We start from the raw sequence: 22,709 nt of genomic DNA, 5'->3' as shown, positions 1-22,709 counted from the left end.
AGCCAAGCTACGTGTCAAGTTTATCTTCACAAGTGATAAGTTCAAAATTATAAAAAATTAGACATGCACCATTAGCAGTAATTGGTGGGAGATATTCACACCAATCAAAAGCAATGCTTCGGTACTAAATTGTAGAATGAGATTAATAGGTAATAGTAAAATTATGTTGTCACCATTAGGGTAAACGTGGGGATACATTAGTATCCTTAGCCCACTTTTGTGGTAGTGCAGGTTTACTTGCTTCGAGTCTCTTGGTTTTGTTCTAATCTGCTCCCCAATCATGTCTTATGTTTTCCCAGGTAAGTTTTGTATTAATGACCATGTAAGACAAGAAAGCCTCAATTTGTAGCATAGTCAGGTTGGTGCATCTTAGCATGAGACCAAATCTTTTAGTAAGCTAAAGAATGTGAAAAACAAATACATATATGTTGTACATGTTTTTCTTTGTATATCCTTTCTGCACAAAAATTAGTTATCCACATTGTACCTTTTGTTGCATTGTAACTCGATTATCGACAATCTACTTAAGCTAGAATCTAAAGTTGTACTTTCCCAAACTTATGTACCACAGTCTATTACATTCCTTCAGATCAAATTACAGGTGGCAAACGGGCCGGACCGGGCATTTTAAGCGGGCCTAGTCGTGTTTCGTGCCGTGCTTGGACCGGCCCATTTATTATCGTGCTGGGCTTGTGCCGACCCATTTACTTAAACATTAAGCCCGGCCCGAGCCCATATCATGCCTGGCCGTGCTCTTGCCGGGTCAATAACAGGCCGTGCTCGTGCCTACTCACTATAAAGCACGATTTTAAAATCTTAATCGTGCGGAGAATTCTAGATCTACAGAGTGTAGCCCAAAATATGCCAGACGTTTTCTCTAAAGTGACGAGATCATATATACCTACTGCAAATGTGCCTGCAAGGATAGATGTCCCTGTAGGATGTGTCGTCCCAGATGGATGAGGTACGACCACGGCGACTGACCAGTAGATCATTAGGTAGATCATTAGGTTCAAAGGATTCTTATCCCTAGAAGAGGGTAAACTTGGCACAAACGAATCCTCTTGACATCGCAATCTCAAACCGATTCATCTCACGAGATAAATCCGGATTATGGGTATGTCCTAGAAGAGACTATGTTGGGGGAGTTCTACAATGTTTTTCTTAATCTTAGCTTTTTAAGATTAGATTTCTAATAATTTTTTTATATTCCACTATAAGAAAGAAAGAAAAAAAAAACTCAAAATATATTGTTTTTAGTATATTATTGTGAGATTAATCTTTATTAATATAATGAAGATTTAGTATCTATTATTCTTTCCTTCATTCTATAGTTGTATTATTATGAGATTAGTCTTTATTAATAAACATATATTTAATATTTAGAAAAAATACTTGTGTCAAAACAAGGATAGTGTTTTGTTTCATTATTTTGACAATATAAAAGAAAGCATTGGTGGAATTGTCATGAGATTTTAAATAAAAAAAGTCTCATATTCAAATCTCATCATTGTAGTTTTTTAATATTTTTAAAAACAAAACGAAATTTTGTGTTTGTAACGGGTCGGCCCACAATATGCCTTGCTCGGGCCGGGCCAATGGGCCAATATTCTTAGGCCCAGCCCGACTCGTTATTCTAACGTGCTCGGGTCGTGCTGGGCCACTAACGGGCTTGGGCCGTGTCGGGCCACTTTTAAACGTGCCGGGCCCGTGCCATGCTCGTGCTTAGTGGCCCGTTTGCCACCTCTAGATCAAATGTTTCATGCTTCTTGCTTATCATTCCTTCATAGTATTAAATTTGCAAGATTAAGAGAAGATGAAATTAGGACCAAAACTCACAAGATGAAGAGATGAAATCCCCAACCAAACTGCTCGCTTCCAATTTCCAAACTTATGATCGCCTCCAATTCCTTATTCCGTGAGTGAAATTCATAGTCAATTGCAGGAAATTGAGGAAAAATCCATCAATTTCTAGAATATGAGATGAAATTGTTCATACCTGGAGTTCAACCAAATCTGCAACTCTACAAGAGTCCAAAGAACACCTTTGCTCTACTGCCCAGGCTGAGTTCTGGGAGGCCTACCTGTTCGCAAGGCCTGCTATGGTGTGTTATATGAAGTGGTGCAAAGGGATGTGAGGGTTCTTGAGGGACTTAGGGAGTCGTGATAGTAGGGTTGGGGTCCGAGACTCCTTGGTTAACAATCCCAGTAAGTGATTTATAAAATGGTCATAGAAGGTATCTAGTATCATTATAGGGGGAGTGACCACATAAATACAACTAGATACCTTCTACGACCATTTTACAAATCACTTATTGTTATTTACCATATATTAGAATTCCGAATAGCAAACCACCAGATTATGGTGGGGTGGTAGAGCCTCCAAGTGTGGAACCCCCACATCCAGGTTCGAGCCCCCTCTCCTGCACCTAGTGGCCAGTGGTGGCAGTTGGGTATTTGGGCCTGTTGCTAAGTCCCACATTGGAGGGATTAGTCCGGCTCTGCTGGGATACCACATTGAAGGGTGTGTGTGTTGACTAACGCTAACCTCCCTCAATCAAAAAAGAATTCCGAATAGCAGATATTCTCGTCGTCAGACGGGACACTGAAGCAAAACCGCTTTTGTATTTTCCTAGGGTTTTCAATCTCTATTTTCAGGACGAGGAGAGTTTCTTTGTTTTTTTTTTTGTTTTTTTTTTATTTTATCGTCTCTTTTCTTAATACTGTCCCACAATGATCTTATCAATAGAGGCATCTAGACTTGCATTTTTTTTTTCCGATGACAATCAAGACATGGCCTAAATTCCATTGCTTATAGTTTCCCGCCAGTTTATATTTCTTTTTTTATCTTCAATGATAAAATCGTGGACCGACCCACGATATATGGGGCCAAAGCATCGTTTCACCTTACTTTCCGAAAGTGAAAATACCGGTTTCTTATTTTCTAGTGAAGAGCACACAAGAAAAATGCCCTCACTTGTTCAAAATTTTTGTATGCCCCAACTAGTTTTAGGGGTTCAATCACAAAACCTCCATCACAAAACCTTGGATCGACTGGGAGAGGGAGAAGGTTGCATCAAGCGAAGGTCCTTACTAAATTTACATCTGACTAAAGAATAAGAATTTGTTTGTATTTAGGAATCAGAAATTTGCTTCATCCTCTGCAAACTTCAACAAATACCTCAAAATTAAACGCTTGGTACTGCCATCTATATCGCTTTTGTCCTTGATGTCGAAAATGCCCTTCATAATTCTTGCATAAAGCCTCTCAAGCTGTGGAATGTCATAAGTTTTGGTTCACTCCACAAAAAGCCGCTTGACAGACTCCATTTGGTTTGTAATCTCACCATCTAACATCTTGATGTCTTCAGACCCACTCGCATCAGCATGGCCAGAAACTTCTACTACTTCAAAAGTTTCAAGCTGATTGAGAACAACAGGAGAGGTTTCTGGCACTTCAAGATCTGTGTTATTCGTCTCGGGTTCCTGAGATGACGTGGAAGGTACAGAACCTTGATGCTGTGACTTGTCTTCTGCTGCTGAAGCTGGTAATCACCAGAATAGTATTTAAATATACAAAATAAAAAAGCTAACCATTCAAACATCTAGAGAAGGAAAAAAAAAAAATAGAAAACCAAGTTTTCAACTCATAGTAACACATTGCAATTTTGAGGCTTTACTTATCACAACTACAGTTCAATGAAAAGAATATGTATTGTGTTAGCTGCTCATACGTTAGCTGCTCAATAGAAGAAAAGAAAAAAAAATCCAGTAGTCTATATACATACATGATTTTTTTTTTTATCAAGTATACCATACATGATAAAAGTTATGTTTTCTTGTATTTACTTGTTCAATTATTATTTTGGCAATTAAGAGCACTGGAAGTAACAGGTGCCAGCTTTATATACTAAATTTCATTGCACAATATATGTTCGCAATCAAACATGAAGGTGTACCTGCAGGTGCATTCATACAAAAATAAAGTAAATTTACCTGCAGGTGCGGCATCAATATTCTTCTTCGGCCGTTTGTGTGCCTCATAGCTATGATCCAGATTTACCTCCGGCTGCACATTGCGAAGTCGAGCACTCGCCCTAGTGACAGTTCCCAGCTGTACAACATGTATTGATGGGAAAGTAGTTACCCCTAGGGCCTCGGGTATATGTTCTGGACCACCATCAGCAGCGATCTTGTCACAATATGCAATCAGTGCAGGGTCCATCTGTGACAGCATTCCATCTACCTAAGAGGAAACATAATACATGAAAGACATGCTAAAGCCCAGAGCACAAAAAAAAAATAAAAAAAATCAACCAAAAACAAAAGTTGGACAAACTTACGGCATCCCGAAGCTCATAACCTCTACTAACAATCCTAGCACCATTGTAATCATCTCCATTATAAGCCTGAATCCAAGAAAGCGGTGTCCATAAATTGAAAAATTTGAGTAAACACAATGATTACAACCATTTTGAACCTCGTTTATGACAAGAATTCCACATATAGCAATAAGAAAATCAAAACTCAGAAGTTAAAAAAATGTTAGAGCAAATATTGAGGAAGTTACTATTACGCTTTTAGATGAAATATTCAATGCAAAAGAAGATGTACATATTGGACACCTCGAGATGCAATGCTTCTTAAAAACAAATAGCTCACCGAATAGATTAATGGTTAACAAACCCAATTCCCCAAGAACCCAAAAGAATGATGACAGTTTATGTCCTCCTGTGATTTTTATTTTTAAGATTAACAAATACCTCATTGAATAGATTAACGATCGACACCCTCAATGCTTATTAATGTCTTTTGTTTCAGTTGTCTCAAGAGGAGTCTGATCCAGCTGAACTCGGGTTATGTTGATCCGTTATTATAGCTATTGGTCTCACTTATCTGCAAAACAGACGAAGGTCAGAGGGAAGACCGGGTGTGCCGGCCTTCAATGCTCCGATGCCTAAGTCAGTATCAAGTAAGATATTGATAATGGAAAGCGATAGTAAACAATTACCTCTTCAGGTTGTTGGAGATGACATTAATGTAGCAGGTTTGTGGGAGCTTGGTTCTGTTTCTTTCGGTGTGGGACGCTCTGGATCCTGATATCGCCCCGAGGGGTATCGGGATCCTCGGCTGAGAGCTTACCTTGCTGGTATATTGACGATACGAGTCTTGTGCTTCTGATACTTGTGCCTAGGAGGTATGTGTATACCAATAAGTCCCCCAAGTCCGCGGTCAAGAGTTCTCTTGGGTGGGGAGTTTGTCGTTGGTAAAAGTATCGGGAGTTCAAGGCGAGTTTATGCCACGTGGCTTCCGTACAGCCACTACCCCCAGTCCCCCAAGTCCCCACTTAAGTGGAGTCTTGGCTGGGGTCAGTAGATCGTGTTGGCATTCGACGATGTGTCGCTATCGCGAATCGGTGGTAGGGTTGCATGCGTCTTTTGGCATATGGGCTATGCCCCTGTGACACGTGTGGTGATCCTATTTGTTTTCGTGTGCGGGAAGACCGGTGTACTGGAGTCCGTAACGTGTAATAATGGCGTAGTGGGGAGGAGCCGAGGGGAAGGCGCATGACTGTGGTAACGCTCAGGGATGTCGGACACGAGGTGAGATCTGGGGTCGTCGTCCTTGTATGTTCAACGGTTACGGTGTTCTCGAGGTCCTTATATAAGGACAGAGGAGAGAAATGGAGATGGTTGTTGTTCCTGTGTTCGTGTTGGAGAGTGAGACAAGAACTGAGCGAATTCGGGGCTGTTGGTGTGCTGAGAGCTCGGGCCTTTTTGTGTGGTGGTCGAAATTGTCGTGTTGTGGGCGTCGTTGTTGCTATGCGTCGATCAGAGGAGTGAATAGGTACGCCGTCTCTTGACCTTGCTAGGTTCATTTGGGGGCGTTGGTGTTTGTGGGTATTGTTAGGGGGATCGTATTCGGGGAGTGAGGTTCACCGGCGGGTGCTGGGTTGCTTTAGGTCCGGCAAGATTTTGGAGAGGTTGAATTTTGGGTGGAGTGGAATTTGCTGTTGTTATCCCGGGTAGGTTTTTAGTTTTGAAATTTTGCCCCGGGGGGGGGGGGGGGGGGGGGAGGACGGCAATAGATAGGAGACGACTGACCAGTTATTTGTATAGCTCGTAGTATGGCGCGGGAGCATCGAAGGCGAGAGGGTTCCTCTAGCGGTGGCGTCGGTACCACTCGTGGTGGAGGAGAGGGCGCTTCTCGCAGTCCCAGCGAAGGTGTTCCCCGCGGGGGTACTGCGGGTGGTTCTCGAGGAGGTGGTGAGGGCGCTTCCTAAGGAGGTGGTGTAGGGGTTCCTCGTGGGGGTATTGAGAGGAGTTTCCAAGGAGGCGGCAAGGGTGTTGTCAGAGGAAGTGGCGAGGGTTCATCTCGTGGAGTTCCGAGTAGGATTGGGCAACCCTTAGTGTCTGATGTACATGACATGGAGGATGCCGAAATATTGGAGATGGCCCATTCGCCAGGTGGGCGGTTGCTGCTCGGCGAGACGCCAATTGACCAGCCTGGGCCAAGTATGACCGAGGATCAGATTGCTGACATGAGTATAGCTTGGGGGATTCCAGACAATATTCTGTTGCGCCCTCTAAGGGACGGCGAGTGTTTTAGCCACCCCGAGGTGGGACGGGCGTGCTTTTATGAATATCAACTCAAATGTGGGTTGACATTCCCGATACTGGAGGAGTTGCAGTATCTGCTGTCGTGCCTGAATGTATCGGTAATGTAGCTATCGCCGAACACGCTGAGACAAATAATGGGGGTGCTGGTGCTATGGAAGCTAAGCAGGTTGCAGTGCCCCAGTATTGGTGAGTTAAATTCCCTGTTCAAAATGCAATACTCGAAAAAGTCTGGCGATAGCGGGTGTGTGAATTTTAGGGCACGTGGCCGCGCAATTATCAAGGATTTGCCATTGAATATCTATGCACGCTGGCGGGCGAGGTCGTGCCTGGTAGGAGGTCGCTGGCAGAACCCAGACACGGTCCATTGATAGGAGCACAAAGTGTGACATTTTTAATATGTATTTTCCCTCATTTGGCTAAGTTATTCTCTTAAAATTAATAATTATAATATAGTTTCTGTTTTTAGGTACTTCAAGGACGAAAATGGAGAAAATAGGCGAAAAAGAGCAGAAATGAGCGTAAATTAAGGACAAGTCATTTTAGAAACTTTCCTCTTTCATTTTAGGATATATTTGCTATTTCGTTTTAGGGAAACTTTCTTCCTTTGGACTTTCCTATTTCTGATTTTCTGGTTTTATAGAGAGAATTTAGAAGTTCATCACATTAAGAACTCTTGACTGATGAAATCAAGGAAAACTTAAAAGATAAGAAAACTTACATAAATCAGGAAGAATTCAAGGAGTTAAAATGGAGTGTTATATTCAATATTTATTCTAATTATTTTAATTATCTTATTTCCTATTGATTATGACACTAATTAAATTCTGATTTTTCTTGATTATAGGAGTTCATTGTGTGCACAATTCTTGGAAGAATAAATTACTGCAATTTAAAGGAGAGGGATAAGGGATGTATCTAGTCACTATTCAGGGGAAAGAGAAGGAGCATATTAAGGGGAAAAGAGATCAGAAAATTCAAGACTTTGTCAGGAGAAAATCAAGGAAATTTGGAGGAGAAATCACCTCTAGATGATTGGCCATGATTACATCACAAGAGAGGAGGATTTCACTATAAATAGCAGCAATTCTTGACTCCAAAATCATCACTTCTTCATGCAAAATTCAGTTCATTAGCCTAGCTCTCTTCTCTCCAAAATTCAGAAAAAGCCTCTTGTCGTGAAGAGCTTTAGGACTTCTCCAAGGCTGTTCGTGTTCTTGAAGGCCTAGCTGTGTGTTCTCTTGACGTTCTCCAAGCTTCCTTGAAGATCAAAAAGTGTAATCCATGGTCCTTATTTCTGTTTTCGTACTCTTCAGTATTGAATTTCATATTTTGATTATGAACTTTATTATTGGAGTTGGATTTTTATTAAGAACGAGTTTATGTTAGTAATTTTCATATTCATTTCTTTATGTTCTTTGAGTTGTTTATGATATCTCTATAATCTGATTTTGTGCCATCCTTTTATATCTTTAAGCATATGATTTTGGTTGAATAATTATGTTAATCTACAGGTTAATAAAGCCAAATTTGTGTTCTAATCCACCTAATCGTTTTAGGGCAGAAATTGAAGTGGTAAAGGCTATGCACAATGGTCGAGATTATATGCTACATGTTTGTGCGTTTGTAACTTCTTATGGATGCATGCATGTTTGAATTCAGAATTCTAATTGCACTTAATTATTCATATTTAATGTTGACGGATGCTCTTCAGTATTAACGTGATGTTTTATATGAAATATTTTATGTTATGGACTTTTCCTAACTTAGGAGATTAAAAAGAAGCTTGAAGAGGAAATCGAATCCTTAAAAGATGAGAAGATAAAAATTGAGCAAAAATTTGAAATGTCTTTAAAATAATGGGAAGAAGAGCGTACTGACCCTGTTGATAAGATTAAAGTTTTGCAGGGTAAGGTCAAGGCTCAAGATTGGAACAAGGAGCATGATGAGTTTACAAAATCAAAGTTTTGCAGGTTGAAATAAAGGCTCAATCCTCTTTAAATGTTTTACTTACCCTTAAAAATGAGAAATTGCAGGAAGAATTATTGAGGGTCAAGGAAAGCTTTAACAAGTTCTCTATAGGGTCTGAAAAAATCTGTAAAATGATTGGATTCGGCAAAGCTCATTGTAATAAAGAAGGATTGGGATATAATGGCGAGTCCTGCAAGCCTTTGGCTTTTGTAAAAGGTGCGGAATGTGGGAGTTCATCAAGTCAGTCACAAACCTTTAGTAACAACGATTCTGGTCACAAGTTGCCGGTAAGACGAGAACGACATGGAGCCATCCAAGCACTTCGGTAAGTCCTGACAAGCACACCTCTATGCGTTAGCCCAGGTATACTCACAACTCCAAAAACTTCACTCCTACTTATCATTATTGTGGAAGATTAGGACACATACGTCATAAATGTAATATGCTTCGTAGGATTACTCAAAATCAGAGGAAAGCATCAAAAATTAACTCGACTGCCTCGTTGCAAACCGAGTTGAAAGAAGGTCTGAGTCTGATTGGCAGGATTGCAAAGCTGGCTGCATTTCCTGTGGGTCTGGAAACGAAATCTAAACAGACTTGGGTTGAAAAAGGACCCAAATGTTTCTCAGCTAAGATTGATGATTATAACATGTCTTCTGAATTTATTGATGCAATGTGTTTACTTTCTACTTGCAGCTCTAGCAATGAATTTGAACATGTGGAAGCCACTTGTCTCGTGGCTTTGACTGCACTTGCTGATAAGAAAGGTAATGTTTGGTATGTTGATAGCGGATGCTCAAGGCACATGACAGGGGAAAAGAGCTGGTTTGTGTCATTCTCAAGCGAGTTTACAAGTGGATCAGTCACCTTTGGAGATGGGGAAAATGCCAAGATAATGGGTAAGGCAATAGTAAATGCTCCAGGTATTTGTAATCTCCAAAATGTCTTGTTTGTTGAAGGACTTCAAGCCAATCTTATAAGTGTTAGTCAATTAACTAATGATTATGAGGATGTAAATTTCAATAAAACAAGATGCGTAGTTACTGATAACAATGGTAAAAACATTATGGGCAGTTTGCGTTCTAAAGATAATTGATATCATGTACGTGCTAATAAATATGTTGAAGTGCAAACATGTTTGAAAGCCAAGACATCAGATGATGTTTTTGAACTTTGGCATAGGTGTCTGGGGCATGTAAATTTTCAAGACTTGCCGAAACTTTCACACAAGGAAAGTGTAAGAGGTATGCCTTCTCTGAGTGGTAAGCCAGACAAGATGTGTAGGTAAGCAAACCCGTGCCTCACATGGAGGAGTCAACTCAGCCACTACAACTTCTCCTTTGCAGATCATGCACATGGATTTAGTTGGACCTTCACAAACCAAAAGCATGGGTGGTAAGAAATATATTTTGGTTGTAATTGATGACTTTTCACGTTTTACATGGGTGAATTTCCTTAAGAAAAAAGTGGTACATTTGAAAGCTTTACAGGATTGTGCAAAAGAATTACAAATGAAAAACATTCTTCAAACTTATGCATTGTTAGAGTTAGGACTGATAATGAGACTGAATTTAAGAATGCTTCATTTGCTAAATTTTTTCTTGAGCATGGAATTTCACATGAGTTTTCAGCTCCTATTACTCCACAACAGAATGGTGTAGTTGAGAGAAAGAACAGGGTATTTGTGAACACCCGAAAATTCCATTATTCGAATTATTATATGAATTATGAATTTTGGTCTTGTTTCATATGTTGTTGTACGAGAAGATTGGTTTCGAACGATTTTAGTTTCGAAAACGAACATTATTTAGGGTTTAACAAAATTGACTTTTTATAAGTTCAGAATTTGGGAAAACTTCCTTCATAAAAGTTGTAGAGCTCGTCGATACGAGTTCGTGCATATGTGGAACTCAAAAATCAGAGTTTATATGAAGAAGTTATCGCATTTGGGAAAAATTTCCATTTTGGTATAAAAGCTGACGAAACTTTGAGAAAATTGCAAAGAAGGAAAGGTTTCCGATTTCCCGATCGGCCTCCCACCTTCACCGGCATCGATCTCCCTCATCCGGCACCATAGGACGAGATTCTTAAGGGGTTTTCTTCATCTTAAGCTCCCCTACAAGTTTGTAGAAGAAATGAAAGTGAGATACGAGCTGTGGGAGGAGCTATCACGAAGAGAAGAGGTCGCGGTGGAGCCAAAATCACCTCCCTTGGTTCTCCCTCCTCCGGCCACCATAGCCGGTGATTCTTGAGGGGTTTTGTTGCCGAGAGGCTGGGGAAGGATTCTCCCAAGGTGGCTTGCATCGATTTCACATAACGAGGAAGAATATGAGGATATTTCTAATAGATTGCTTGTTTGACGACCAAGTAATCTGAGCCTACAAATAATATCAAGAGACTTGCGTTACATCTCTGAAGGTACAATACTTGTATATGTCATGTTGACATTCCCATACAAAGCTATGACAAAGCCCATTTACTAATCTTGAAGAATCTCAGGTAAATGCATCTCATGCATATGCATGGGATTGCAACACATGTTGCAGTCCCCGAGTCAGTTCCAATCTGTACGTGTCAGCCCTATGATTTAGGAAGGCCGATTTTGGGAAGTATCTTTTGGGTTTTGTGTTATTATGTTTCAAAGATATTTCCAACTGATACAATCATGGTATTGAAGTCCTAAGCATTTTAGGATTTGTCTATTCTTAATTGAATATCTTTAGGATTTGTTGGATATCTTGTATTGAAAGTTCATTTCCTAATAAGAGTCTAATCAGGGTAAAATCTTGGTTGATTGAATATTGCGTTGTCCCTTTATATATTCAGAAAACATACAGTCATAGGGTGACCAGAGACGCAAGAATTATTGGAGAGTCTTGCTTACTTAAGATCGAGTTTTCATAAGAGTCAAAAACATTTGTTCCATGTTTAGGTGTTCTTGATCATTTGCTCATATGCATTGATTTAGGCCTCATCAAAAAGCCCGCAGATCAAGTGGGCCGATGGAGGCCCGCAGGCCCTGAGGGCTAAAAGCCCGCAAAAGCCCGCCTCGGCGGGTAGTGGGCCGGCCCGTAAAAGCCCGTAAAATATTTTTTATATATATATATAGATATTTGTGTGTGTGTTTATAAATACACACACACACACACACATATAGATTTATATTTGTGTGTGTGTGTGTGTTTATATATATATATATATATATATATATATATATATATATGTATATGTATATGTATATGTATATGTGTGTGTGTGTGTGTTTATATATATATATATCTGTGTGTGTGTGTGTGTGTGTGTGTGGAAGTTCTTATACTTCTATATAGAATATGTGCATTAGTGCATATATATATTCTACGTGTGTGTGTATATATATATATATCTGTGTGTGTGTGGAAGTTCTTATACTTCTATATAGAATATGTGCTTTAGTGCATATATATATTCTACGTATCGGTTGACCAATTTGATCGGATTCTAAAATATGGTGAAATTGGCTAAATTTTTTACCACACTCATAACTTATTGTAATAAACTCATCCAACGGTCGGTTTTTCCATTTTCTTTGAATTAATAGGGGTTGCTCTTTGGAGTGTGTGATATATAAATATAAATTTGACCTAGTGGATTGAATTCGAAACGAGAACCAAATTGGCTGAATTTTCTACAACCACCATAAAACATTACAATCTCTCCATTGAGCGGTTGGTTTCTCCGAATTCATTTTCCACTTCATGGTTACTTTAGAATGAACCTCAACAATTTAAATGTAATGTATAAGTCATACAACTTTAGGAGGAAAATTGGAATAGGCCAACGTGTTTGTAATTAAAATTAATTTTTTTTATCTCATGTCCACACACATCCATCGATGGAATATATACAAACGTGATGTGAAAAAATAAGCACGTTTCGCGGTCGTCATGTCATCGGTCAACCAAGAAAACATACAAGTGACGACGGTTGACCAATTCGATCGGATTCGAAAATATGGTGAAATTGGCTAAATTTTTTACCACACTTATAATTTATTGTAATAATGTCATACAACGGTCCATTTTTCCATTTTCTTTGAATTGATAGGGGTTGCTCTTTGGAGTGTATGATATATAGATATAGGTTTATAAGAGTAACTAAATTTGACCTTGTTGATCGAATTCGAAATGAGAATCAAATTAGCTGAATTTTTTACAATCACCATAAAACATTACAATCTCTCAATCGAGCGGTTGATTTCTCTAAATTCATTTTCCACTTTATGATTGCTTTAGAATGAACCTCAACAATTTAAATGCAATATACAAGTCATACAACTTTAGGAGGCAAATTAATATAGGCCAACATCTTTGTAATTTAAATTTAAAATTTTATCTTATGTCCATGCAGATCCATCGATGAAATATTTACAGACGTGATGTGAAAAAATAAGCACGTTTCGCGGTCGTCATGACATCGGTCAACCAAGAAAACATATAAGTGACGACGGTTGACCAATTCGATCGGATTCGAAAATATGGTGAAATTGGCTAAATTTTTTACCACACTCATAATTTATTGTAATAATATCATCCAACGGTCCATTTTTCCATTTTCTTTGAATTGATAGGGGTTGCGCTTTGGAGTGTATGATATATAGATATAGGTTTATAAGAGTAACTAAATTTGACCTAGTTGATCGAATTCGAAATGAGAATCAAATTAGCTGAATTTTTTACAATTACCATAAAACATTACAATCTCTCAATCGAGCGGTTGATTTCTCTAAATTCATTTTCCACTTCATGGTTGCTTTAGAATGAACCTCAACAATTTAAAATGCAATATACAACTCATACGACTTTAGAAGGCAAATTGATATAGGTCAACATCTTTGCAATTAAAATTGAAATTTTTATCTTATGTCCACTCACATCCATCGATGGAATATTTACAGACATGATGTGAAAAAATAAACACGTTTCGCGGTCGTCATGACATTGGTCAACCAAGAAAACATACAAGTAAGGACGGTTGACCAATTCGATCGGATTCGAAAATATGGTGAAATTGACTATATTTTTTACCACACTCATAATTTATTATAATAATCTCATCAAACGGTCAGTTTTTCCATTTTATTTAAGTTGATAGAGGTTTCTCTTTGGAGTGTATGATATATAAATATAAGTTTATAAAAAATATTATCTTTAAAGATTTATTTGTAAATAAAGCCCGCAAGGCCCTCCCCAAAAAAATCCCCAAGGCTTAGCCCGGCCTGGCCCGAAAAAGCCCGCGAGGCCCGCATTAAATAGATGGGCTTGGATCCTTCAATTTACAATAAAGCCCGGCCCGGCCCGCTACTATTTAAAAATGGAGTAAGGCCCGGCCCGGCCCAAGCCCTCTACCAATGGGCCGGGCTCGGCCTGGCCCGGCCGGTTGATGAGGCCTACATTGATTCTCTTGAGATCAGTAGAGAGGTTGTGAAGAAAGAAGAGCAATAGTTGGAAATCGTTCAAGTGAAGAAAGAGTTCAAGATTGAAGACAAACTTCTCATTAGTTTTGTCTAGTGGTAGCCGAGCTAGTGCTACTTGAGTTTGTAAAGAACATATCCTTCATCATAAGTTAATTGTCCTTTGGGTTCTTAAGAGTAAGAGCCCCGCAGTGTTTTTAATCTCATATTTGAGGTTTTCACTGCGTAACCAAAAATCTTGTATTCTGTTTGAATATTTTTTGTTTATGCCCAGTAAGAATTGAAACGTGCCTATCAATCTCCGTGCGTAACACGTTACGTTCTTGTATTTTCAATCTCCTTTGATTTCAAGCTCCGCTAGGTTTACGAACATCTGGATTGATGGGGTAAATCTGAGAAGATTTTACGGAACTCCTTATTGACATAAAGGGAATAGAAGAACCAACAGGTTACAACAGCAAAAACTGCTCGCCAACATCTTACAACAGCAAAAGAGACGATTTATAATCAAACTAGAGGCATCAAACACAAGTATTATAAAACTAATGAAGGAAGGTGATGGTCATGTTATGGTATTTCTTGCTTCCGTCCAACATCTTTTCTAATAATGGTGAGCTAAAATGTCATTGGAAAGAGCCACATAAATTATTGTGGAGAGAAAGAATGTATTATTTGTTTATTTGAAAATAAGAGTGCATTACAATAGTATTCTTCAAAAACGACATAATGGTCGGACAAAAAGAGATAATAAAGCCTCTTCAATATGGTATAGATTATATAACTACTAAACCTATGAAAATAGTAGCAATCATAATGATAGCAGTAACCACTAAAAGAACAAAGGTTAAACTCAATTGATGCTTTGGGCCAATAAAATTAGAGGAGCTACAAAAATGGAATAAATACCGAGTTACATCCCTAACCAACTCTTCCTGAACTGTCCTATATCTCTAGTGTGGTTTTGGTACATAGCCATCAACAGCAAAGTTACGGGTGGCAGCAGGAATAGCTAAACGAACTCCATCAAGTTCAGGGCTTGCAATGACTTGGCAACCCAGACGAGACCTACAACATGGCAAATATAAATTTTAGTCTGAACTGTGTGGGTTGAATGCAAGAAAAATTTGACCTTAAACTTCGTCAACCTACGTTTCTGTAAGTCCAAATGCCAAGTCCAACATATCATTTTCCTCATCAGTTGGGTCTTCTAATTTGTTGTAATACTCCATGTCCTACAATATGATTTTGCAGTTGGTTTCTCAGTTCAAAGAAAAGCAAATAGAAGCTCAAAAGAAGAATTCTATAAGGATAAATGGTTACAATGTACCATTACAATCACATGACATGTTGAACAGGCAAGTGAACCTTCACAGGCTCCTGCACGGGTAAGAAAAGCATGAGATTTCTGCAAGTATATAACTAAAACAGTTGAGATGAGAAAAAGAAAGGAGGGCAAGCAACAGGAAAGCAACAAACTTTTATATAATCGGGTTGACAAACGCCTAAAGTACTCAGTTGAACATGCATGGAAATTTTTAAACATCAAACAAATGGATTGCACTCAGGGACAACAGATTTAGGTTTATGGGGGAAAGAGTAGATTTAATAAGACAAGAACCTTGCCTTCAAGGTCTATATCATTTTGATGAGCAGCTTCTAGCATAGACATTCCAATTGGAACCTTTATATGTATTTCGTCTCCATCCTTGTCAACAAAGGTCACAGATATCCTGCAAATAAGTCATGTGTCTGAGAAACAACCCTAGTCTCAACACAAACCTCAGCTCAGAGGAAAACTATACACCAATCTGCAACAAATTTTGTAAAAACCAAAGGCATATCCATATATAAGATCTACTTATATGCATTTAACTACTTTCTCCAACTTTTATCCTGAATCTCCCAATCAATCACCAAACAGTCTTCAATTTAATTCAAAAGACCTTACGTTTCTTTCTGCTCAGTCCCTTGATCTGAAGAGCTGACAGTGGTGGTAGAAAAATGATGATGCTTCTGAAAGATGGCTCCCCTGAACAAGTTGGTCCCGGACTGTTGATCATACTGCTTCAGGAAATAAGGGAAACCACAAATATGATCTAAATGAGAACAACATGAATGCAGGATGCGGGTTCATTACTACTTAAAGACATAATTTGAAACTACTCAGAACTTCATGTTAATCATCTTCGAGCCACACTTTTTGACACATATCACATTCATATATATTTTTATTGCCAAGTTATTCATAAACTATATAAAGTGCTCCAAATATTTTGAGAATGACATTTACGTTTACCCATTTAGATTAGAATGAAGAGTTTTGGCAACCAAATATTTGTTCTTCAATATCCCTCTAGAAGATTCGCAAACAGCATGCGAAATGCAATGTTTGTATTATCGAACTCACTGGTTTTATCTCTGTTGTTCTACTGACATAAGTTTAACAACAGAAACAAACGTGACAGCTTCCCTCATTTGATACGAAAAGCCCAGGCTTATAAATTCAATTGGTTGCCTTTAATTAAATTTTTCCGTCTCTTTAACCTCAGACCATGTAGTGAAAGACAAAACTTAAGCATCCATACCAGAAACAAATGACAAACTTAGGAGATATTCAAGTGAATTCAGCAGTCGGACATGTATTCAAATAAGAAGAGATAACTGACCCGAGGTTGCAAGAATTGGCTGAAAGAACGACTTGCATATGTTGGTCTATTAATGGATTTGCCTGCAGATTGTGAATAAAGCATGCAGTCATGGACAGAGTAAAACAGACGGAGTAGAAGTTGCAAATGATATTGGAGCTAATAGAGCATCCAATTTTTAGTGTGTACCTCCTCCGGTAAGCTGTTTCAGTATCAAAAGTCCAATTCTTGAAGCCCGAGAGCCCAACATAATTGCAGGGTAGATATCTTACTAAGCCTTCAATCTGTAAATACCAAATAAGATTTATTAGCTTTGTTTTTGTGATATGATAAACATAAAAGGAAAAACTTGCAATTATCTCCGGACTTGGCATTACAACTCTCCATAATAATGTACAAGAAACTAATCAAAAATGAAAGCAAATGTCTTTTTGTTAATACATATATCAAAACGTAAGGGCCACCTAAACCCTAAACCTAAAACTGGGTGGTTCCAAAATTCTAGTACGATTATTTCATGTTCAAAAGCAAGCAAGCGTGATGTTACCTGGACTGGATTGGAAATTGAGCGGCGGCGGAGGTCCGGCAGCTATCGTATTCAACTTAAATTCCAAGACATAGACTAGAATCATGAGATGAGATCATTGAAAACCTATTCAATGCAGGCGGAATAGAACCTCTTGAGCTCTCTCGCTCTTTCGACCGAGAAACCCAGCAGCTTTCACCACTCTCTCTCAGAGGTAAGTAGATTGTTCAATTCCGCCAGCGTCGAATAGGTTTTCAATGATCTCATTCTAATCTATGTCTTGGAATTTCAGTTGAATACGGTAGCTACCGGAGCTCCACAGCCACTCAATTTCCAATCCAGTCCAGGTAACATCACTCTTGCTTGCTTTTGAACATGAAATAATCGTACTAGAATTTTGGAACCACCCAGTTTTAGGTTTAGGGTTTAGGTGGCCCTTACGTTTCGATATATGTATTAACAAAAAGACAAATCTTTCATTTTTGATTAGTTTCTTGAGCATTATTATGGAGTGTTGTAATGCCAAGTCTGGAGATAATTGCACACCAAGTTAAATTTTCAGATTGCCTAGGTGCTACATCAGACACATTATTCCTTTTATATGTGTCATAAAGAGCTTGCAATTCAGTTCTTAAATATAACAATTTTGTATCAACAGAAAACTGATCAATACTCATGCATTTTAACTATTCTCCAACAGCAAATAACTTAAATCTAGGATCCATAATTGTAGCAAAGCAAAAAGCTTTGGGAAATGTACTCCAATACTTATCAAATTTCTCCTTCAGTGCAACCAATGCATCCTTAAAGACAGAAAAATTAGAATATGCCACAAATGCAAAATGGATATCTATCAAGCAATTAATAACACGACATGATGTAGGGTAATAAACACCAGAAAATATCTTAGTTGAGGATGCAAAAATCCCTAAAAAGTCATTAACTAGTTGAGCAATTGACCAATCTTGTTCCGATGGAACATCTAACTTGCAAGACCGTGGTTCATTCACTTTTACAGCATACCTATTCTACCTATTCAAAGGTTTTTATACCTTATAGCTACTTCTAAAAGTTCATAAGTGAAATTCCACCTATGAGGCAGATCATTGTCAATATTTTTTTTTGGCTCTCCCAAATCATTACAACAACGCACCCATAATTCATGTCTCTTATTAGAAGAATTCATGCTTCAAACAACATTGATTATTTTATCAATAGATGGACCTAAAATATGTAAATCATCTTGCACAATCAAATTCAAAATATGAGCACAACAGCGTACATGAAACAACCTTTTAAGCACTTCCTCAATCATAAGATAAGTGGGAAGAACAAATGCAACCACATCATTATTTGTAGCATTGTCTAAAGAGATGGAAAATATTTTATTATGAATACGCCAAGACGACAACTCCTCATATATATGATTTGCAAGTGACTCTCCAGTGTGAGGGTACTCAATCATCTTAAAGCATATTATTCTTTTATTTAAAGACCACTTTTATCAATAAAATGTGCCGTAAGTGACAGGTAACCCATTTTTTGACGTGATGACCAAATATCTCAAGTCCAAACAAACTTTTCCATCAAATTTTTCAAAAACACTCAAAAGCTCAGCTTTGCCCTTAGTAAACTGACCCATCACATCTCTTTTACATGTTGAGGCTGAAATTCCTCGATATTGAGGACAAAATCCTCGACGAATCATTCCTTTAAAATCATGTTTTTCAACAAAAGTAAAAGGCAATTCAGCTCTAATAACATAATCAACAAGTCCTTTACGTGCAACATTCTTATCGAAAGCAAAAGCATTTATATTTCCAGAAATATCAGCACCTAATTTTTTCTGCCCTTTCTCATGATTCATTAAACGTCTTCTTAAATGACTAGTACCAGCACTAGAACCACCTCTAAACAAGGTCTTACAAACCCCACATTTATTTTTTGGTACCATAATTCCATGGTTATTAACTTCAACACTTTCAAAAAATGCCCAAACATCACTAGTGAATCTAGATTTCTTAGAAGATGCTGAAATAGGTGAATCTCCAGTTTCATTCAAATTATCATCATTAATATCATCCATTTCTAGCTTGAAACAAAGAAAGTTAAGATGTTACTTGAGAGTTGGGCACAACTTAGTTCGCAGAGATGCTCTTGCTTTCTACTGTCCTTTATCTTGGAGTCCAGCAAGACTCACCGTCTCTTTTTGCTGCATCAACAACAAAGCAATGGATTGAACACTGCATATATCGTTCTGTGTGGCTCAGAAATTGTCAATAACAGAGACACATAAAGATGGAAAGAGAGAAAAATGGAGATTTCATAATTTCAGTGCAAGGAGAACTTTCTGTAATAAAAAATCATATCATGCTCACATGCATTATTTGAACTCCATAAAGAATGTGCATGCTGAATTAGACAAGCAACAAAAACTAAATATTCCCATCGGGAAATTTCAATTTTAAGGATCTAGAAACTTTGAATGGAATAAAAGGTGATCAGCTAGGAATTTAGAACTAGAGTGTGTTTCAGCTGTCTTTAATGATAATGTTAGCAGATTCAGTACCCTAAGACTGCATTGTTTACCAAACACAAGGTCACTTTCACATAACGCATAAGCAAAAAAAAACAAACAGAAAGGGGAAAGAGAAAAATATACCACAATGGCCCTTATTATCCAAGAACAGTAGCGAGACACAATAAAAATTCATTTGTCAAGTCGTTCAATACATCTGTATAAGGGCAAGCCAATTCCTTGAATGAAGAACAGCACTGCTCAGCAGGATACCATGGTCCTTTGCATTTGCTTGTGATGATGGTGTAGTTCAAAAACTCAAAGTTTACCAGACAACCTGAGATAACAGAAGACATAATCTCATCAAACTAACTACCCTCTATTAAGATGTCCAAAAAGAAGATGCAGATAAGATCGACGTTTACGCAACCCAGAACCAAAGAAAGAGCCTATGATGAAACAATATAAGCTTTGCTTCTAGTTCAGGAACCAAAGAAAGAACATAATTATCTATGCTGCTCTATCTTCTGCCATGCCATCTATCTTATACCAGCCGTTTAAACCAATAAGAGTATAAGATAAGTGAGTGTGAGTCGTGAGAAGGAGAGGAGCTTACCAAGTGACCGGCTTTACAACATGAACAGATCCAACTCGCCGTGTTCAAATCGTCGGTGGATATCCAGCAAATTTGGAGATTTAGGCGATGGAGGTTTCCGGCTGGCTGAGAAAGTGATAAATCATAAACGTAGGACTTTAGTCTTTAGGTTTAGGTCATTACTCGTTAGCGTCTCACACCTGGTATCCATTCCAGATCGCCAGATCCAACGGTAATCAGAAAAGGGATAGTTTTCTTAAAGAATACTAGACCAAAACACACACACTGTGTGTGAGTTTAATTTTGAAAAAAAATAAATAAATAAATAAATAATCATTAGAGAAAACGTGGGGAATTTTGAAATATTTTTTTTGTTTTGTTAAAGGAAAAACATATTGTGTGCCTTCGTCAAAGTGATTGACGGAGAGGGAATCAAGCAATTACCGATTAACATCAATCAGCATGGATTACGAACCAATCAGTAGTTAATGTCATCATTATAATTGTTCTTTCCATTGTAATTCTCTCCCTATATAAAGGGGTTATGAAATGAAATGAGTAGACCAATTCCAATCTCCATTTACTTTTACACGTTATCAGCACGCTCTGAGCCAAGAAGCCAAGAAAAAAAATCTAGTTTTCTAGTTTCTTTCTTCTTCCGTGAAAAAAAAAAAACCAAAACCTAGAAAAAAAAGTTTTCTGCCGCCACCAACAAACAAAAAAAAAAAAAAAAAAAACATATTCAATTCCCCAGCGCCGGCAACGCCTCTGCCGTACGCCTTACAGCCTCCCAAAACCGGCCTGCCTCACAGCCGGTTCGTTCCGCAGCCAGCGAACCCCACGGCCTCGCAGCACCCATCTCCGCCCACAGCAGTCTAGTGTAGCCTTGCGCGGCCTCTCACCTCCTGCCCACCTCTACCTACAGCCCAGCCTCTGCAGATCCCACGGCCCCGCCTCTGCAGATCCCAGCACAGATCGCTGAAGAATCCGCAGCCCATTTGCAGCAGCGCCTCCGCCAACGATCGCAGGGATCCGCTCGTCTCCTGCACCGGTCCCAGCCCCGCCCCGGCGCCCCTGCCCAGCCCCAGCGCCCCCGCGCTCTCGTCCAGACCGGCATCTGCACGAGTTTCTTCTTCCTGCAAACCGAAAAACGAACAGAGAGAAGAAAGAAGCAGAGAGAGAAGAAGAGAGGAAGGAAAAGAAAAAAAAAGAAAAAGAAAAACAGAGAAAAAAAAGGAAGAGAAAAAAAAAAAACAAAGAAGGTGACTTGGCGAAAAAAAAGAGAGAGAGAAAAAAAACAAAAGAAAAAAAAAGAAAACCTGGCCCAAAGAACCGGCCCACAAAAAAAAAAAAAAAAAAAAAAAAAAAAAGGGAAACAGGCCTTGCAGCCTAAGACAAAAAAAAACATAAACAGGCCTTGCGGCCCAGACAAAAAAAAAAACAGGCCTTGCGACCCAGAAACGAAAAAAACAAACAGGCCCTGCAACTCAACAAATCAGCAGGCCCAGCAGAACCCGAAAAAAAAAAAAAAAAAACATCGCTACGCACGCCTGCATCAACACGCGCGTGCGCTAGGATTGTTTTATTTTCTCGAAATCAAGTATGTTTTTATTTTATTTTATGATTTTAAAGCATGTGAATTTTATTTTATTTTGTTATTAAGCATGTTTAATTAGGTAATTTTGATTGTTTTAAGCATGCCTTATCATTTATGTTTTACATCATTATATTTAAGCATGATTTATAATTATGTTTAAGCATGCTTTATAGTTTATTGCTTATGTTTTTATTATGCAATTGTGAGCATGTTTTGTGAATTTTATTTACTCTTATATAATTATTCCTAAGCATGTCTTTATATTATGCTATTGTTTATATTTTATTTTACGCATGATATATTATTTCTATTATTATATGTAGTATATAATTTGTCGTATATTTGTGAAATTTGAGCATACCATGTAGTTTATTTTTATATGCTATATTTAAATGTGCTATGATTATTTTTAATGCAACATATCAATACCGTTTGGCCATGATAATGAAAATTCATGCGCATTATACACACACTTACTGTGATAAAGTATTTTCACATAGCATCGAAAAAAAAATGTGTGACCATTACGAATCTTGGTCTTGAAATCTAATTCATATTTTTGGAAAATAATTTACGTGGATGTCTTTATGACTGCGTAATTTATATCTTCTCTCTTGTTTTATGTAGATGGCTGATCCAACTCGACCTGAGTTTGACATCTTGGACTCAGAATGACTTGAGTACCATCGTTGGGTTTCTGATATGGAAACTGCCTTTGTGGCAAAAGACTACACTGCCACCATTACTGATCCCACAGATGATGAACTATCTAATAAGGTGAAAGCAGA

General features: G+C 38.2%; 2 protein-coding genes across 6 annotated transcripts; both read right to left on the bottom strand.

The window, feature by feature from the left end:
- Positions 1-3,244: 3,244 nt before the first annotated feature.
- Positions 3,245-4,473, bottom strand: LOC121049993 (ATPase family AAA domain-containing protein At1g05910-like). Its single transcript, XM_040508510.1, has 4 exons — positions 4,468-4,473; positions 4,344-4,409; positions 3,997-4,246; positions 3,245-3,545 (listed from the first exon to the last, which is right to left on the bottom strand). The coding sequence occupies exons 1-4, from the start codon at positions 4,471-4,473 to the stop codon at positions 3,298-3,300; spliced, it is 570 nt and encodes a 189-aa protein (XP_040364444.1). The 3' UTR covers positions 3,245-3,297.
- A 10,387-nt stretch (positions 4,474-14,860) lies between these two features.
- On the bottom strand, positions 14,861-19,920 carry LOC112174553 (2Fe-2S ferredoxin). 5 transcript variants are annotated; one of them, XM_040509250.1, is made up of 9 exons: positions 19,874-19,920; positions 19,332-19,423; positions 16,875-16,969; positions 16,707-16,768; positions 15,989-16,104; positions 15,664-15,770; positions 15,368-15,417; positions 15,190-15,272; positions 14,861-15,105 (listed from the first exon to the last, which is right to left on the bottom strand). In XM_040509250.1, exons 3-9 carry the CDS (start codon positions 16,933-16,935, stop codon positions 14,991-14,993), a joined length of 594 nt encoding a protein of 197 aa, XP_040365184.1. In that variant the 5' UTR covers positions 16,936-16,969; positions 19,332-19,423; positions 19,874-19,920; the 3' UTR covers positions 14,861-14,990. The 5 variants fall into 5 exon arrangements, with proteins under 5 accessions (XP_040365184.1, XP_024168108.1, XP_040365186.1 ...); XM_024312340.2 differs by having other exon boundaries at positions 15,989-16,101; XM_040509252.1 differs by having other exon boundaries at positions 19,350-19,423; positions 19,874-19,919.
- Positions 19,921-22,709: the final 2,789 nt, after the last annotated feature.

The sequence above is a fragment of the Rosa chinensis genome, chromosome 6 (assembly GCF_002994745.2).
Source record: "Rosa chinensis cultivar Old Blush chromosome 6, RchiOBHm-V2, whole genome shotgun sequence".
Taxonomy (NCBI): domain Eukaryota; kingdom Viridiplantae; phylum Streptophyta; class Magnoliopsida; order Rosales; family Rosaceae; genus Rosa; species Rosa chinensis.
This window is presented reverse-complemented; position numbering and strand designations above follow the sequence as displayed.